Source organism: Lithobates pipiens, unplaced genomic scaffold (assembly GCF_037356315.1).
Source record: "Lithobates pipiens isolate NorthernLeopardFrog02 unplaced genomic scaffold, aLitPip1_a1.2 Scaffold_25, whole genome shotgun sequence".
In the NCBI taxonomy this organism is placed as follows: Eukaryota; Metazoa; Chordata; class Amphibia; order Anura; family Ranidae; genus Lithobates; species Lithobates pipiens.
Window position 1 is genome coordinate 92945977 of NW_027507787.1, and position 18950 is coordinate 92964926.

Below are 18950 nucleotides of genomic sequence, written 5' to 3' on the forward strand. Positions count from 1 at the left end.
GATGGCACAAACCCCCCCCCCAAATGACCCCATTTTGGAAAGTAGACACCCCTAAATTTAGGGGTACACTAGTGAGACTAGGTAATAAATGGCGGGTGCCCTGAAACTATAAAAAAATAACTAACCAACCAGCGTCACCTGTAACAGTTATATGGTGATCACTGGTGAAAGGGTTAACTAGGGGGCAATCAGGGGGCTTTATGCGGTAGTATATGGGGGTCCCTGGCGCTATAAAAAGCTGCGGCGAACCTAAATACCTAACTGCCGTCACCTGTGACACTAATACAGCGATCAGAAAAACGATCGCTTATTAGGCTGGGTTCACACTGGAGCGATGCGGGAACGCCACGAATGCGCGGCGGGTTCCCGCATCGCATGCCTCCCGGCGGCAGTTCACACTGCCCTATGCGAACTGCTGGGAGTGTCAGTGAAATGTTAATGACACCCCCAGATCAGTTCGCATATCGCAGTGCGATCTGCAAACTTGGATCGCATGGTGTGAACACCCATGCGATCCGATTCTGCTGCGGACCAAAAAAAGGGTCCCGTGCGAGTTTGCGGCGGGTGCGGCGGGTGCGACACGAATTCAGCCATACTATCTGTATAGCTGAACTCGAATCGCACAGAGATCGGATGTGATTTGCACTGCAGTGCGGTGCAAATCACATCCGTTCTCATAAACCGCTGCAATGTGAACCCAGCCTTAGTGACACTGGCGACGGGGGGTGATCACGGGGTTAAACCTTTATTGGGGGGGTTAGGGGGGTACCTTAGAACTAAAGGGGGCTAACCCTAACTGCCCTAACAGTTATTAGTCACAAATGACACCCGCCGGGTGATCAGGGGGTTAAACCTTTATTAGGTAATAAATGGCGGGTGCCCTGAAACTATAAAAAAATAACTAACCAACCAGCGTCACCTGTAACAGTTATATGGTGATCACTGGTGAAAGGGTTAACTAGGGGGCAATCAGGGGGCTTTATGCGGTAGTATATGGGGGTCCCTGGTGCTATAAAAAGCTGCGGCGAACCTAAATACCTACCTGCCTAACTAGCGTCACCTGTGACACTAATACGGCGATCAGAAAAATGATCGCTTATTAGGCTGGGTTCACACTGGAGCGATGCGGGAACGCCACGAATGCGCGGCGGGTTCCCGCATCGCATGCCTCCCGGCGGCAGTTCACACTGCCCTATGCGAACTGCTGGGAGTGTCAGTGAAATGTTACTGACACCCCCAGATCAGTTTGCATATCGCAGTGCGATCTGCAAACTCGGATCGCATGGCGTGAACACCCATGCGATCCGATTCTGCTGCGGGCCAAAAAAAGGGTCCCGTGCGAATTTGCGGCGGGTGCGGCGGGTGTGGCGGGTGCGGCGAATGGCTGAACTCGAATCGCACAGAGATCGGATGTGATTTGCACTGCAGTGCGGTGCGAATCACATTCGTTCTCATAAACCGCTGCAATGTGAACCCAGCCTTAGTGACACTGGCGACGGGGGGTGATCACGGGGTTAAACCTTTATTGGGGGGGTTAGGGGGGTACATTAGAACTAAAGGGGGCTAACCCTAACTGCCCTAACAGTTATTACAGTCACAAATGACACCAATGCAAAAAAAAAAAAAAAAAAAAAAAAAAAAATAAAAAATGACATTGGTGTCACTGTGACTGGGGGGCAGGGGTAATTGGGGGGGTGATCGGGGGGTAAAGGGGGGGTGTGAGTGTGCCTGGCATGTTCTACTGTTTGTGTAGAGTGTTGGTGCAACTCACCGATCCGTTCTCCTCCGTGTCGGAACGAAAAATACCGACACGGAGGAGAGAATACATCACTTCCTCTCCTCACAGGAGAGGAAGTGATGTCACGAAGGATTTTCATTCGTCGGGAGCGATCGCGAGGGGGTGGCCATGAATGAATGGCCGTCCCCTCGTCCGGGATCGCTCCCGCACGAAAACCGACCGCCGCAGGCACCGGGCGGGGGCCCGATCGGGCCCCCGACCCGCGGGAAGGCAGGGACGTACATGTACGCCCTTATGCCTGCCCGTGCCATGCTGTCGACGTACATCGTCGTGCGGCGGTCGACAACTGGTTAAAAATGGACAATAGTGTGCTTCCTTTAAAAAATATCACCCAATATCAAATAAAACATCACAATATTGTCATTGATAAAATTATTGCATGCCACCAATAACAGTATTCGCTCCTCAGGGAGATATTAATCAAGGCCCATTTTATTCATGTTTCAAACCAGCCATGTTCCTCAAATCACACATTTTGACAGTAAATAGTTATGATTTGGCGTCAACGCCAAATCAACATATAAACAGTGTTTTCTGAAAGACTTTGACAAATAATTGACTGATACTGTTTTTGTTGGGGGGCTAATAATGCTGATTTGGATATAACTAGCCTCAGAATCATAGGTTTACCATCAGGTGTTCCCAGAGGACCAGGGTACCAACATCTAAAGGGCCTTACACGATGGGGAGCCCTCATGTATTCAAGCAACGTCTGAATAAAAACCAAAGGGTTTTGGGCTATGCACACATCCTAAATTTGTATGATTTTTTTTTACTTTGTTTAGAGTTAGTTGTGCAGTATAACTGAGATTAGAATGATGGTCTTGAAAAATAAACCCACGCCTCATCTCATATCAGATAGGTGTGGTGTCCTTCACATCTTTGTATTCAATATTTTCATATATAGATTCTGGTCTGCTGGCATCTTCCACCTCCGTCCCTTAAAAAAAAAAAAAAAAAAAAGTTGTAAAGGTTCTCTAATATTTCTATTTATCTACCCATATTCTTTTGAAGCATATTTGTTTCTGTGTCACCTTGCATCTCGTAACGAACTTCATTTCTTTGTGTTTTATATTTTTTCAAGAGCAAAATAATTATCTATATGTTTTGGGTCCATGTTTATGAAAGCTTTTTCTCTTGGAGACAATGCTAGTACAACCACACCTTGTTTGCATAAGCTGTCCTCTAATACAAAGGGAAAATAGATATTATTGTGGTATGTTGGGCAAATATAAACCAGTCAATTGGCCGTGTACACATTTTTATCTGTTCCCTTTGTTTTACAGAAGTTTTAGTCAAACACTGGACCTAGAATGTGTCACTAAAAGTTAACAATAGCTTGATCTTTTGACATATTTGACCTATGGCTGCACGATACAACAGTGCCATCTAGAGTTTAAGTTAGGAAAAGTTTTGCTCATAGAAACTGATGCAAAAACGATATGCTCATGTGGGAATGACTACCTAAACTTTCTAAATAAAAGGCCAGAAGCATAAGCTGAAAGAGGATCCATTACATCACAAGAACTAATAAGGAAAGTTTGTGCCAGAGGGGAATTTACAAGACCAAAGAAGGAACTTCACCTGCAGATGATTCTAGCACCTGATTTCACAGACTATTGTCCATGCTCATTTGCTAGGAAGGTAGGTAGAGTGTGCATGTGTTGTATGTATACCTTTTAATACTTTGTATGTCTTTTTATTGTTTTTATACAGTTGTAAATAGTGTATGTACAGCATTATTGATATGTAAAAGTAAATGAATACCATATAGAGGATTGAGTTCCTTACTTTACTGCAAAATTAAGTAAAAGATACAAAGCAAAACACATGTTACATAGTTACATACTAGGTGGGGTTGAAAAAAAGACACAAGTCCATCAAGTCCAACCTATGTGTGTGATTATATGTCAGTATTGCATTGTATCTCCCTGTATGTTCCGGTCGTTCGGGTGCTTATCTAATAGTTTTTTGAAACTATCGATGCTCCCCGCTGAGACCACCGCCTGTGGAAGGGAATTCAACATCCTTGCTGCTCTTATAGTAAAGAACCCTCTACGTAGTTTAAGGTTAAACTTCTTTTCTTCTAATTTTAATGAGTGGCCACATGTCTTGTTAAACTCCCTTCTGCGAAAAAGTTTTATCCCTATTGTGGGCTCACCAGTATGGTATTTATGAATTGAAATCATATCCCCTCTCAAGCGTCTCTTCTCCAGAGAGAATAAGTTCACTGCTCGCAACCTTTCCTCGTACCTAATATCCTCCAGACACTTTATTCGCTTAGTTGCCCTTCTTTGTTCTTGCTCTGTTTCCAGTACATCCTTCCTGAGGACTAGTGCCCAGAATTGGACAGCATACTCCAGGTGCGGCCGGACCAGAGTCTTGTAGAGCGAGAGAATTATTGTTTTATCTCTGGAGTTGATCCCCTTTTTAATGCATGCCAATATTATGTTTGCTTTGTTAGCAGCAGCTTGACATTGCATGTCATTGCTAAGACTATCATCTACTAGGACTTCCAGGTCCTTTTCCATCCTAGATGTTGTTGTTAAACATTATTTCCCCAACTTACCCAGCCTCCTTAAAATAAACTCCATGGCAGCGTAGGCTCCCTCCAAGTTTTATGAGTAGGCTGGTTACAGAAAACATGGCCTGGATCTGTCTTATATATACAGTGGGGATCGAAAGTTTGGGCACCCCAGGTAAAAATGTGTATTAATGTGCATAACGAAGCCAAGGAAAGATGGAAAAATCTCCAAATGGCATCAAATTACAGATTAGACATTCTTATAATATGTCAAAAAAAGTTAGATTTTATTTCCATCATTTACACTTTCAAAATTACAGAAAACAAAAAAATGGCGTCTGCAAAAGTTTGGGCACCCTGCAGAATTAATATGTTGTACTGCCCCCTTTGGCAAGTATCACAGCTTTTTAAACACTTTTTGTAGCCAGCCAAGAGTCTTTCAATTCGTGTTGGAGGTATCTTTGCCCATTCTTCCTTACAAAAGTGTTCCAGTTCTTTTTAGATTTCTGGGCTGTCTGTCACGCACTGCTCTTTTAAGGTCTATCCATAGATATTCAATAATATTGGGGTCAGGAGATTGTGAAGGCCATGGCAAAACCTTCAGTTTACGCCTCTTGATGTAATCCCCTGTGGATTTTGAGGTGTGTTTAGGATCATTATCCATTTGTAGAAGCCATCCTCTCTTTAACGTCAGCTTTTTCACAGATGGCATCAAGTTACTAACGAAAATTTATTGAATCCATTTTTCCTTCTACTCGTGAAATGTTCCCTGTGCCACTGGCTGCAATACAACCCCAAAGCATGATTGATCTACCCCCATGCTTAACAGTTGGACAGAGGTTCTTTTCATTAAATTCTGAGCCCTTTCTTCTCCAAACGTATCTTTGCTCATTCCGGCCAAAAAGTTCTATTTGAAACCTCATCGGTCCACAGAACTTGTTTACAAAATGCCTCAGGCTTGTCTATATGTTCATTTGCAAAGTTGATTTTTGGGGTGAGGACATAGAAGAGGTTTTCATCTGATGACTCTTCCATGAAGACCATATTTGTACAAGTATCTCTTTATAGTGGAATAGTGTACCACAACTCCAGTGTCTGCCAGATCTTTCTGGAGGGATCGTGCAGTCAAACGTGGGTTTTGAATTGCCTTTCTCACAATCCTGCGAGCTGTTCTGTCTGATATTTTTCTTGGTCTTCCAGATCTTGCTTTAACTTCCACTGTTCCTGATGACTGCCATTTCTTAATTACATTCCGAACAGAGGATATTGACATCTGAAAACGCTTTACTATCTTCTTATAGCCTTCTCCAGCTTTGTGAGCATCAACTATTTTCAGTTTCTGTTTTCTAGACAACTGCTTAGAAGAACCCATGGTGCTGATTGTTGGGGCAAGGTCAGATGAGTCTGGCCATTTAAAACCTCTGAGATATTGACATCACCTGTAGTGATGGACGTACTTCCGACGGGACGTTTCGCGAACGAGGACTGCGAACGCGGCCGATAGTTCACCAACCGTAACGTTCACGGCGGGCCCCATTGACTTCAATGGGAGGCGAACTTTGCAAACCTACAGGTCAAATTTGCAGCCACAAAATAATTACTAGCTGTGCAAACATAGTCCCACCACATGGCCAATGACATAACACATGTATGAGGTGAATCTGGAATCGACAACTACAAGCATTCTTTTTTTATATGTGAAATTGTGACAATTCAGGACTGTGGAGCGCATGAAGGCAATGGAGGAGAGGGAAGGTCAGGGTAGGCAAAGAAGAGGGTGCAGGAGATGATCACCAGCAGTGTGACATACAGCAATGACACCTGCACCGTGATAGCACTGACAGCAGCGTGACATAAAGCACTGACACCAGCACTGTGATATATAGCACTGACACCTGCACCGTAAGCAGCCCCGGGAGTAAGTCAGCATAGCACAGGGATGGTGGTAGCCCCTCATAATATGCACAGCAGAGGTACAGCCCCAGGAGGAAGTCAGCACAGCACAGGGATGGTGGGAGCCCCTCATAATAAGCAGCCACAGGAGGAAGTCAGCACAGCACAGGGATGGTGGGAGCCCCTCATAATGAGCATAGCACAGGGATGGTGGGAGCCCCTCATAATATGCACAGCAGAGGTACAGCCCCAGGAGGAAGTCAGCACAGCACAGGGATGGTGGGAGCCCCTCGTAATAAGCAGCCCCAGGAGGAAGTCAGCACAGAACAGGGATGGTGGGAGCCCCTCATAATAAGCAGCCCCAGGAGGAAGACAGGACAGCACAGGGATGGTGGGAGCCCCTCATAATGAGCATAGCACAGGGATGGTGGGAGCCCCTCATAATATGCACAGCAGAGGTACAGCCCCAGGAGGAAGTCAGCACAGCAGGGGGATGGTGGGAGCCCCTCATAATAAGCAGCCCCAGGAGGATGTCAGCATAGCACAGGGATGGTGGGAGCCCCTCATAATAAGCAGCCCCAGGAGGAAGTCAGCACAACACAGGGATGGCGGGAGCCCCTCATAATGAGCATAGCACAGGGATGGTGGGAGCCCCTCATAATATGCACAGCAGAGGTACAGCCCCAGAAGGAAGTCAGCACAGCACAGGGATGGTGGGAGCCCCTCATAATAAGCAGCCCCAGTAGAAATATGACACCGCTCAACCTCTTCAAACAGGAGGGTATGGGCATATAGCATGGTGTGCTTTTTTTGGACAAGGAAGTGAGCCAAATGAAGAAAGAAGGTCTGTGTGCTCAATTAAAAAAAATGTTTATAGACATATACATGGTCTACTGGTCACGTGTTGAATTCCTCCGAGATCCATGCCTCATTCATTTTTAGAAATGTGAAGTAGTTAAGCGTACTCGCCTAGCTCACGACAGTGTTATCGGTCACGATCCCCCCTGCTGCGCTGAACGTCCTTTCGGACAGGACACTGGACGAGGGGCAAGCCAACAGTTCGATTGCAAATTGGGCAAGCTCTGGCCAAAGGTCAAGCCTGCCCACCCAGTAGTCCAGGGGTTCATCACTCCTCAGAGCATCCACATCGGCCGTTAACCCGATGTAGTCGGACACCTGATGGTCCAGGCGTTCCCTGATGCTGGATCCAGATGACACCTGTCGATGGGTCGGCTGAAAGAATGACCTCATATCCGAAGTCACCAACACATCTTCAAACTGGCCTCTTCTTGCAGGCGCTGTTGGATTGGTACCCGCAACTCCTTCTCTGGGAGTGGGAATTGCTCCTCTGCCAGCGCATGCAAAAGTAGAATGCAGCATTTCTCGAAGCAAGGCCTGGAAGTGCTCCATTCTGACAGCCCTCTGTGACGGCGGTAACATTTCCGCCATTTTGTGTTTGTACCGGGGGTCTAAGTACGTTGCCACCCAGTACTGGTCCTTGACCCTTATGCTTTTTATACGGGGTCCCTATTAAAACACTGGAGCATGAAGGCCCCCATTTGCACTAAACTGGAAGTGGTGTGGTGGCCTGGCTCCTGCTCATCATCCAGGATAATGTCGTCCGCTTCATTCTCCTCTCCCCATCCATGCACAACAATAGGGATCCCAGAAAGCAGGCTCTTCTTGCTCCTCCTCATCCGCCCCGGCACCATCCTCCTCTGACTCCTCTTTAGACTCCTGTTGTTCACTTGTCTCAGAGTAGCCCCCCCTGGGAATTCATCCAGCATTGCGACTTCCTTATCTTCCCGCTCCTGCTCCTCCACAGCTTGATCAATGACACGACGCAATGCACGCTCCATAAAGAAGGCATAACGTACCATGTCACTGATGGCGCCATGACTGGGACTGACCAGTTTGGTGATCTCCTCAAATGGCTGCAGAAGTCTGCAAGCGCATGAGCAGCCACTGGCGCGGTTAAAAAAAAAAACAGCTCCCCAGAACCTGTTCTGCCACAGAGTTCATACAGGTAGACGTTAACTGCACGTTTCTGCTGGAGCAGCCTATCAAGCATATAGAAGGTTGAGTTCCATCGCGTCGGGCAATCGCAAATAAGACGTCTGACCGGCAGATTGTGTCGCTGCTGAATGTCAGCAAGGCGAGCCATGGCCGTGTAAGATCTTCTGAAATGGGCCGAGATTTTCCTTGCCAGTTGCAAGATGTCCTGGACCCCAGGGTATTTGACAACGAATCGCTGCACGACCAAGTTTAAGACGTGTGCCATGCATGGCACGTGCGTAATTTTGCCCTGTTTCAATGCGCTAAGCAGATTGGCACCGTTGTCACACGCCACTTTACCAACTGTCAAATTGAGCGGTGTTAGCCACTGATCTGCCTGTGAACGCAAAGCTGAAAGGAGTGGCAGGCCAGTGTGGCTCTTGGCTTCCAGGCACAACAGACGCAGCACGACATGGCAACGTCTCACCTGGCATGTCGAATAGGTTCTGGGGAGCTTGTGCGGCGCAGCGGAAGAGACGCTAGCAGCGGAAAAGGAGGAGTCAGCCGAGGAGGAGAGGGAGGAGGATGGAGGAGGAGAAGAAGAGCCAGGCCTGCATGCAATCCGTGGCGGTAAAACCAAATCTACACGGGTGCCACGGGTTACATGCTTGACGGCCGTCAGAAGGTTCACCCAGTGGGCAGTAAAAGTGATATACCTTCCCTGCCCGTGTTTGCTAGACCATGTGTCTGTGGTCAGATATATCTTGGCACCGACACTGTGTGCCAGAGATACATTCACTTACCGCTGAACATGGCCATATAGCTCTGGGATGCCCTTCTCTGAGAAATACTTCCTTCCTGGGACCTTCCATTGTGGTGTTCCAATGGCCACAAATTTTCGAAAGGCCTCCGAGTCCACCAGTTTATATGGCAGTAGTTGGCGGGCTTTTAGTTCTGACAAGCCAGCCGTCAACCGTTGGGCAAGAGGGTTATCCGGCGTCATCATTTTTTTACGCTCGAACATTAGGCCCACGGAAGCCTGCCTTTTTGCAGAAAAACGTGAGCTTGGCGTTATGGAAGGTGGAGTGGAGGACAATTGTGAGGAGAAGGAGAAGTAGAAGACGAGGCTGGACGGTGAGAGCCTGGAATGTGGCTTTGTGTGTTCCGTTGCTCCCACTGGGCTCGGTGATGGCTGCTCATGTGCCTTCTTAAGGCAGTCGTCCCTAGGTGAGTGTTGGGCTTACCGCGACTAATGCGTTGACTGCAAAGATTGCAGATGGCAATGCTATTGTCAGCAGCAGACACTTTAAAAAAAGCCCACACTGCGGAACCATGTGCTGGCGTCCTGGGAGCGCCAGATGTGACCGCATGGTCGATGACTCACTCCTGATACATTAGCAGTCTGCTTTGTCCCTTCTGTGCAATGTAAGTTATTCCTGCTTCTCCTCCCCCCTATCTGCTGGTCCATATCTCCCTCTGAACTCCCCTCCTCTTCCTCTCTTGTGGGCACCCATGTGACATCACTAGACACGTCATCATCGACGTCACCTTCCCCACCGCTATAAGTAGAGATCTCAGAGTAGGCATTAACACCGGGGACCAACCTCCTTCTTGGGCTGATCTGGGTACTGTCGTCAGACTGCTGAGTGGCGGTTGTTGCTACCTCCTCTTCCTGATCCAACGCCAAGAGTGGCTGAGCATCAGAAATGTCTTGATATGGATCGGAAAATAATTCCTGTGACTCAAGCGGAAGGTATGTGGTGGTGGTGTTGTTGGTGGTAGTGTCTTTGGGGGTGCACATAGCAGAGAGTGAAGAAGAGGGTGCGGATCGAGAGGATGTGGAGGGTGCAGAAGTGTAAGGCTGAGTGAGCCACTCAACCAAGTCTGGTGCGTCCTTTAAAGTAATTGAACGCACCTTCTGCAACTTCCCACTTTGGATCAAACCTGTTGCTCCTGCCCTACCCCTACCACCCCGTGTAAGGGCCTGCCTCTTCCTCTGCCTGTAATTTTTTAAAAGACCCTATGACAAAACTCTCAGTCCCTATACTGATAAAGGACTGCTGCAGCAGAAGGGCAGCAGTCAGCAGTAGTGCACCTCAACCCTATATATTGTGGACCTATACCAGTCCTTAAGGAATAGCAGACTGTACCTCACTCAACCCTATGTACTGTAGTACCCTATACCTTACCAGTCCTTATAAGGACCTTTGTGGAACTAGTAGGTTGTGAATGATTAGCAGACTGTACCTCAGTCCCTATACTCGTAAAGGACTACTGCAGCAGAAGGGCAGCAGTCAAGTATAATATTCTTTCTATATTTGGAAGAAAGAATATTATATGTGTACAAGCCTATTACCATACCAGTCCTGAACAGAACCTTTGTGGACCTAATAGTAACAGCTACTGATTAAACTGACTGTCCCTCACTGCCACACACAGCTTCCTGCCTGTCCCTATTTAAACTGACAAAACACAGGCTGCTGGAACAATAACTTGAATAGCACTCAAAACTATATCCTGTACTACTTTACCATACCAGTCCTGAAAAGGACTTTTGTGGACCTAATAGTAACAGCTAATGATTAAACTGACTGTCCCTGCTGCACACAACGTCCTGTCCCTCTCTCTACACTGAAAAAATAAAGGCTGCTGCAACAATCACTAGCACAGCAGTGCCTCAAACCTATATCCTGAACTACACCTAACGCCTATACCATACCAGTCCTTAAAAGAACTTTTGTGGACCTAATAGCTAGCGATTTGGGTCACTGCAGTCTCTCCCTGCTTCACACAGCAACCTCTCCCTATAGTGACATACGAAAGAATGTAAAATGGCCGCCGGATCGGGTCTATTTATAAGTTAGGGGGAATGTCCAAGTGTCCATGTGCTGTAATGTCTCAATTGGCTGTCCTGTACCCCATGATGGATGTGTCATCATAGGTCAAAGTTCTTTTACACAGTAAACACAGAAGTCCGCCAGGCGAACGGCGGTAATAGTCCGCCGATCGGGCGGACGGTGAACAGCCGAAATTCGCCGCAAAGCGACCGCCGGGCGAACCGTTCGGCCATCCCTAATCACCTGGTCTTCCCAGACGATGATTGAGAACAATCCATGACACTGGCAGGTCTCAGCTTTGCAAAGGGGGCAGTGCATGCTATAAATTTTGCAGGGTGCCCAAACTTTTGCAGACGTCATTTTTTTGTTTTCTGTAATTTTGAAAGTGTAAATGATGGAAATAAAATCTATCTTTTTTGACATATTATAAGAATGTCTAATCTGTAATTTGATGCCATTTGGAGATTTTTTCATCTTTCCTTGGCTTCGTTATGCACATTAATACATTTTTACCTGGGGTGCCCAAACTTTCGATCCCCACTGTATTTTAGTGTGAGTAGGAGCAGGGATGGAGACAAACAATCATATGCTGCCACAGAGTTTACTGTAAGTCAAGAAACAAAATTTACATTATTTGTATGAATTACAGGTTTGTGTCCTGTCCTGTGAAAAAAGCAAGACTAATGCGCAGTTTCACCTATAGCAGCCACCTTTTGCTAATGCTAGTATGTTCACCAGTACTTAGATGACCCTAGGACTTAAGGAGCAATGCTATATTCATAGGGCTGGGATGCTTCCCAGGAACTCGGAGAGAAACAGAAGTTTATGTACCGTGTCAGATGACTTTAAGTTATATTAAACCTGTTTTTTTCCTTTAAAATAACAAACATGTTTTGAAAGTCAGGAAACTAGTTGTTAGTTAATTTGGACAGGGTATTATCCCCAGTTCCCATTAAATTAGTGGGTATGATGCCCGGCGAGGGGGTGTGGAGATGTGACTCATCTTGTATGTTACATAGTACATAGTTACATAGTTAGTAAGGTTGAATAAAGACACCAGTCCATCCAGTTCAACCTGAGTGAGCATCTACAATTGTCCCTATCCCTGTACATTGCACACTCATCAGTCCCTACCCTCAAGGAGCCCACAATCCAAGGTCCCCATTCTTTATACTATGGCCAATTTTGGACAGAAGCCAATTAACCTACCTGCATGTCTTTGGAGTGTGGGAGGAAACCGGAGCACTCGGAGCAAACCCACGCAAGCACAGTGAGAACATGCAAACTCCAGGCAGGTAGTGTCGTGGTTGGGATTCAAACCAGCGACCCTTTTTACTGCTAGGTGAGAGTGCTACCCACTACACCACTGTGCCACCCAACTGTGTTATTTGATCATCCATTCGAGGGCAAATACTGCTGTGCAAAATGTAAGCACATTGTTTCCCTTGAAGCCCAGGTTTTGAATCTAGGGAAGCAACTGTCAACACTGAGAAGTCCCTCCATACTAAAGGAGAGTTGGGATCATACCAGGCAGGTTCCGGCAGGGGCCAGCACAGAGGCGGGTGGAGATAAAGAGGGTCAGGCACCAGACCAAAGTAGATAGGTGACAGGAAGGGTAGAGGGGAAAGTGCCAGGGAGGGCCGGTCCTGGGCTGGAACATCCCAATAAGTATGCCCCGTTGCACGACATTGGAGAAACCAGTCAGGGACCAGGATTGCTGGAGCAGAGTGACGCCCCTAGCTGCCAGGGGAATAACTTCTCCAGTGAGGGTGGGAATAAAGCCAAAGGAAAGGAAAGATTCTAGTGGTAGGGAACTCAATTCTTAGAAAAACAGAGAGGGTAATCTGTCACAAAGACCTGAATGGCAGACCTGTATGTTAGGCGAGGTACTCTATTCCCCATATTGCTTTCATCACATGTGATTGTTTTTATAAGTTTTTTTTGTATATTGTTTTTTACCTATTAAGAGCCGTCTTTTGACCTGCACTATCGGAGCCCCCCTTTTTTTTCTTTATATGTACCGATGCAAGTGCTGCCGTGCTTCACCATTCGGTTCCAGCACCCTTAATTAGGGTTGGTTTTGGTCATTCATTTGCCATCACTGGAGTTCCTGTCCTGGTACCGCCTGCAGTATCCATTATATCCATGGTCGATACCGTGTGAAGTTGGAGTAAGGCCAATCCGGGAACTTCCTGACATCGGATATACAGTCATCGTGGACCTGTCCCATGGGTGCATTCATGCTCGATTGACTCGTCTTAAGATAGTCGAGTCCAACATCTCTGGTAAGCGTATATGAACCTTGTTTATTTTGAAGACACCTACAGTTTGATGACTCTCGGGGCTGTGTGACATCCTGTGTATTCACCTACGTGTCTAGATAGACATTTGGTGTTTCATTTACCTTTTTATGTGGACTTTTTCTCACTTATTTTTTGTCTGATTAATCTCACTCACAAGTTTGCACTGTTTATATGTTTGGTTTAGCGCTACATATTCACCACTTTTTCAGAACTGTATGTTGTCTACCAGGTGCTCAGGTTCTGCACATCACAAATCTGATGGACAGATTACTGGGAGGGGCTGGGGAAGACCCGGCTGTCATGGTGCACGTTGGCACCTATGACAAAGTCAGAGGAAGATGGAGTGTCCTAAAAAACGATTTTAGGGACTTAGGAGCTCAATTGAGGAAAAGGCCTCCAAGATAGTATTCTCAGAAATACTAGCGGTACCTCAAGCCACACCAGAAAGGCAGAAGGAGATTAAAGAAGTTAACCCGTGGCTGAGGAGCTGGTGTAGAAAGGAGGGGTTTGGGTCCCTGGAGAACTGAGCCGACTTTTCAGTCGATTACCAGCTCTTTAGCAGGGATGGACTGCACCTAAGTGCAGATCGGCTGGGAGTGAAGATGGCCATCAAGTGTTAGAGAGGCTTTTAAACTAGGCAACGGGGGGGGGGGGGGGGGGAGTCCAGAGATAGTCAGCTCAGAGGGTAGTATTGGTAGGTAGACTTGGTTCAACAGTTCTCATGATTGGCTGGTAACCATTCAAGGGTATTCCCTATATCGCAGGGATAGAGAGGGTAAAAAAGGGGGAGGGTAGGTATGCCTGTATATAGTAAGGTTGAATAATGACACCAATCCATACAGTTCAACCTGAGTGAGTGTCGACAATTGTCCCTATCCCTGTACATTGCACACTCACATGGGTCTCCACCCTCAAGGAGCCCACAATCCAAGGTCCCCATTCATATACCAGGGCCAATTTTGGACAGAAGCCAATTAACCTACCTGCATGTCTTTGGAGTGTCATTGGAAACCGAAGTACCTGGAGGGAAACCCACACAGGCACAGGGAGAACATGCAAACTCCATGTAGGTAGTGTCATGGTTGGGATTCGAACCAGTGACCCTATTTACTGCTAGGCAAGAGTGCTAACCACTACACCACTGTGCCACCCTTAAAGTGAAATATCAAAGTGAATGTGAGAGATGACATCACTAATGGAGCAAAGGGAGGAGGTGGAATCCTTGTGGGTAGAGCTACATAAGCCGGAAACTAAGAGGAGCGTAATACTGGGTGTATGCTATAGGCCCATAACCAGAGGGAGGTACCTCCTATCACAATTTGGATTAGCGGAAAGGATGGGAAGTGTTATTATAATGGGGGATTTTAATTATCCAGACATAGACTGGGCAGAAGGAATCGCGCATTCATCTAAAGCTCGCCATTTTCTAAATGTCTTGCAGGACAATTTCATGGGTCAGATGGTAAATGCACCAACAAGAAACAAAGCATTACTAGACCTACTGATTACCAATAATACAGACTTGATCATGGATCAGTGCATCCCAATGGTAAATAAATTTAAAAGTGCTAATCAAAGTCCTGGGCTGCTTAACTCCAACGTAAAAATGCATATAAAAGCAAAGGAGAAGGCCTTCAACAAATACAAGGCTGAGGAATCATCATCAGCATTCCAACTTTACAAAGGATGCAACAAGAAATGTAAGGGCGCAATCAGGGTGGCTAAGATAGAACACAAAATGCACAGAGGAGGAGGAGAGTAAAAAAAAATCCCAAGAAATTCTTTAAGTGTATAAATAGTAAGAAAGGGAGGTCAGATTTTATTGGCCCCATAAAGAATGATGAAGGCAAACTGGTTACTAAGGATGGAGAGATGGCAAAGGTATTGCATTTATTCTTCTCCTTAGTCTTCATGAGGGAAACGGGGGGGGGGATTCAGTAACCAAAACTGCAATGTTAATCCTCATGGCTAACAGAGGATAGAATTAGAAATAGACTTGAAAAACATAACATTAATAAGTCACTGGGACCAGATGGCTTGCACCCGAGGGTCCATAAGGAACGCAGTCAAGTAATTGCCAGACCATTGTTCCTAAGTTTTACAAACAGTCTACTGACTGTGGAATGGTACCAGCAGATTGGAGAAAAGCCAATGTAGCGGCAATATTTAAAAAAGGGTCAAAATACATCCCTGGGAATTACAGACCAGTTAGCCTTACATCAATAGTATGCAAGCTCTTGGAGGGGATGCTATGGGACTATGTACAAGATTTTAATAATGAAAACGGTATCATTAGCAGTACTCAGCATGGATTTATGAAGAATCCTTCTGGACAAACTTCTATGAGGTGGTGAGCTGCCATCAAAATAAAGGACCCATTGACTTGGTACATCTGGATTTTGCAAAGGCATTTGATACATTTCCCCATAAACATTTACTGTACATAATAAGGTCTGTCGGCATGGACCATAGTGTGAGTACATGGAATGAAAACAGGCTACAGGGGCCAGTTCAGAGGGTAGTGATAAACTGGGAGTACTCAGATTGGGCCAGTGTGGAAAGTGGGGCCCCTGGGACCAATCCTATTTAGTTTATTCATAAACGACCTGGAGGATGGGATAAATGGCTCAATCTCAGTATTTGCGGATGATACCAAGTTAAGCAGGGCAATCATTTCTATGCAGAATGTGAAAACCTTGCAAGAAGATTTGAACAAATTAATTTGGTGGGCAACTACATGGCAAATGAGGTTTAATGTGGAAAAAATGAAAATAATAAATTTGGGTGGTAAAAAAAAGGAATGCATTCTACTCACTAGGAGACCCTCTGGGGGAACCTAGGATGGTAAAGGACCTGGGAGTCCTAGTGGATAATAGGCTCAGCAGTGCCATGCAATGCCAAGCTGCTGCAAGCAAAGCAAACAGAATATTGGCATGCATTAAAAAGAGGATCGGGGGCGTGGCCAGCGCGTGACTAAGATGGCCGCTTGAGCTCTGAGCTCTCTGCATCCACGGCGACTACCAGCTACTTTCCTCATACTCCAGCCGTTATCAGACACATACAGTGCGGTACCAACACCCGCACTACCTCGGGAACATGTCGCTGAAGCGAAAGGAGCCCAGGCTGCCCCGTAAGCTGACGGCCTTCATGTACCAGCCGTCCGCACGGTGCGGCCAAGATGGCGCCGCGGCAGACGAAAGAAGCACACAGGCAAAGTCTGCAAGCCCTCCCCGCAGAAGTGAGAGTCACGCCGCATCGGAGGCTGCACTGGTAAGTGCCTGTACATCGGGGGACTCCTCACGCTCCCCTCCCGGGACTCCAACCACCCACAGTCCTGCAAAAAGCAAAATGAGGCTGGATGCCTCAGAGGGAATCCGGGAGGGAGACAGCACTGGGGAGGTGTCCTATGGATTCCCCTTACAGAGCCCTCAGCCAGACGCCATTGCCTCCTTCCCCACTGTGGGACAGGCTGTCATGGACACAACCCTTAAAGACATGCTAATGTCTCTCCGCAGTTCCCTACAATCTGACCTGCTTTCAGTCATGCAGGGCTTTGGCAATAGACTGACAGTAATGGATGACAGGGTCACTCACTTGGAAACTAATGTGGATGCTATGACTGCCACCATAAATGACATAATTGACTCGCAAGAAGCACAGGCCCAAGTAACTAAATGGCTGACTGACAAGTTAGCAAATTTGGAGGACAGGGCTAGACTCAATAATTTTAAAATCCGCGGGGTGCCAGAATCGGTGCAAAATGCTGACCTTCCTGCCTTTGCAAAAGGCTTACTCAAATCAGTGCTTCCGGAAGCAAGAAATATGGAATTACTTGTGGACCGTATCCACAGACTACCAAAACCTGCATTTCTGCCAGATTCAATTCCCAGAGACGTCATTCTCAGGGTACATTTTTTTCATATCAAAGAGCAGTTCATGCAAAAAGTCAGAGCTCTGCAAATGCTACCTGAACCCTATAACCACCTCCAATTTTTCGCTGACCTGTCTCAGCACACCCTGAGCAAGCGTAGGCAACTCAATAATATCACCAAAACCTTACGCAATAACCAGATACAATATCAATGGATTGCTCCTGCCAAACTCTCCATCAGCCATGCTGGCTCCAAACATGTGATCTCTTCAGTCTCACAAGGACTGCGTCCGTTACAAGACTGGGCTATTGTCCCTTCCAATAACGAGGTACTACCTATGAACCAGAGCAATACTGGCACCATGCTGACCCAACCTCTCCCCCCAAGAGGTCACAGAAATGTCCTACCTATTTGAAGGGCTGGGGTACACTCTTTCCTTTGGCCGTGTAGATGTGACTCCTGTTCACACTTGGTCGTGTTGAGACTTGTACCCCCATCCAGGGTTCTGTTTTCTAGACACAGCTGTGTCGTTTTTACACCCTGAGAACTGTTTGTTTTTTGGTTCCAGTTTCGACCTATCCCACCCCCTACATTGTTTTTTTTTTCTCTACCTATTGGCTCAGTAACCAGTACCTGGTGGCACCCCGGTCTTCTCAGCTGATTGCACACTTGGATCACACAGCACTTGGCGTGCTATCGCTTGAAGGCACCGATCTACCTAAAACTCTTCCCCTCCCCCCCCCCTTTTTTTTTCTACAGGTACCTAAGATTTCCTACTGGATTTCCGCCTGCAGTCCGCCTTTGCGCCCTCGACAGATCACCGCACAGCACTTCGAGGACGTCCTCTCCCCGGAAACACCTACCAACCCGGATCCTCTCAGATTGCGAAGACAACAACTGATCTCTTTCCAATCCTCAACGTAAACAAAGGTACCTCAACCCACAGCTGTCCCTCACATACACACCATGACTATAACTATTGTTACAATCAATACTAAAGGTCTAAATCATCCTGCTAAAAGAGCCTCTCTTTGGGCTTTGGCTAAACAAACTAAATGCGACATCCTCTGTGCACAGGAGACGCACTTCTTGGCCAACAATAGAAACTTCCTGTACCAATAGAAACTTTAATACGATAATCACAGCCAGCGCAGCTCAGAAAAAAAAGGTGTGCTAATAGCTGTTCACAACTCTTTGACCTTTCGCCAAGACCATTGCCTTTTGGATCCAGGAGGCCGTTATATCATTTTAAAATGTCATATCAATGACTCCCCCTACACTATTGTTAACGTGTATGTCCCCAACACCCATCAACTCCGCTTTCTTCAAAAGCTACACAAAAAAGTTGAAGCCCTACAACATGGTGCAACTATATGGTGTGGTGACTTCAATTGCACCCCTGACCCAACACTAGACTCATCTTCCCCCACTGTAAGACGCCGCCCGGAATTAAATTCACTCCTGCATGAATTGGGACTCTATGATGTCTGGAGATGCACCCACGCAGATGAAAAAGACTTTACATTTTTCTCTCCATGTCACAATTTTTACTCGCGTATTGACCTCTTCCTCACAGACCCATGGACTCTACAGAAAGTCTCTGCCTCTACTGTCAGCCTAACCATTGAAAATTCCATCAGACGTGCTCCAACCTACTTATGGAGGCTGAATACCAGGTTACTGCAATCCCCACCATACGCACAACTACTACAGGATAATCGAATTTCT

At 46.6% G+C, this 18950-nt stretch overlaps 1 protein-coding gene across 4 annotated transcripts in view; it reads right to left on the bottom strand.

Annotated features, from left to right (window-relative positions):
• Positions 1–2212: 2212 nt before the first annotated feature.
• The window catches only part of LOC143930401 (matrix metalloproteinase-9-like), a 74736-nt gene continuing 57998 nt past the window's right edge, over positions 2213–18950 (bottom strand). For all 4 annotated transcript variants that reach the window (XM_077454695.1, XM_077454694.1, XM_077454693.1 and 1 more), the window contains one exon: positions 2213–2738. In XM_077454695.1, the coding sequence (XP_077310821.1) occupies positions 2653–2738 (86 nt within the window). In that variant the 3' untranslated portion in view covers positions 2213–2652. The remainder of the gene's footprint in view (positions 2739–18950) is intronic.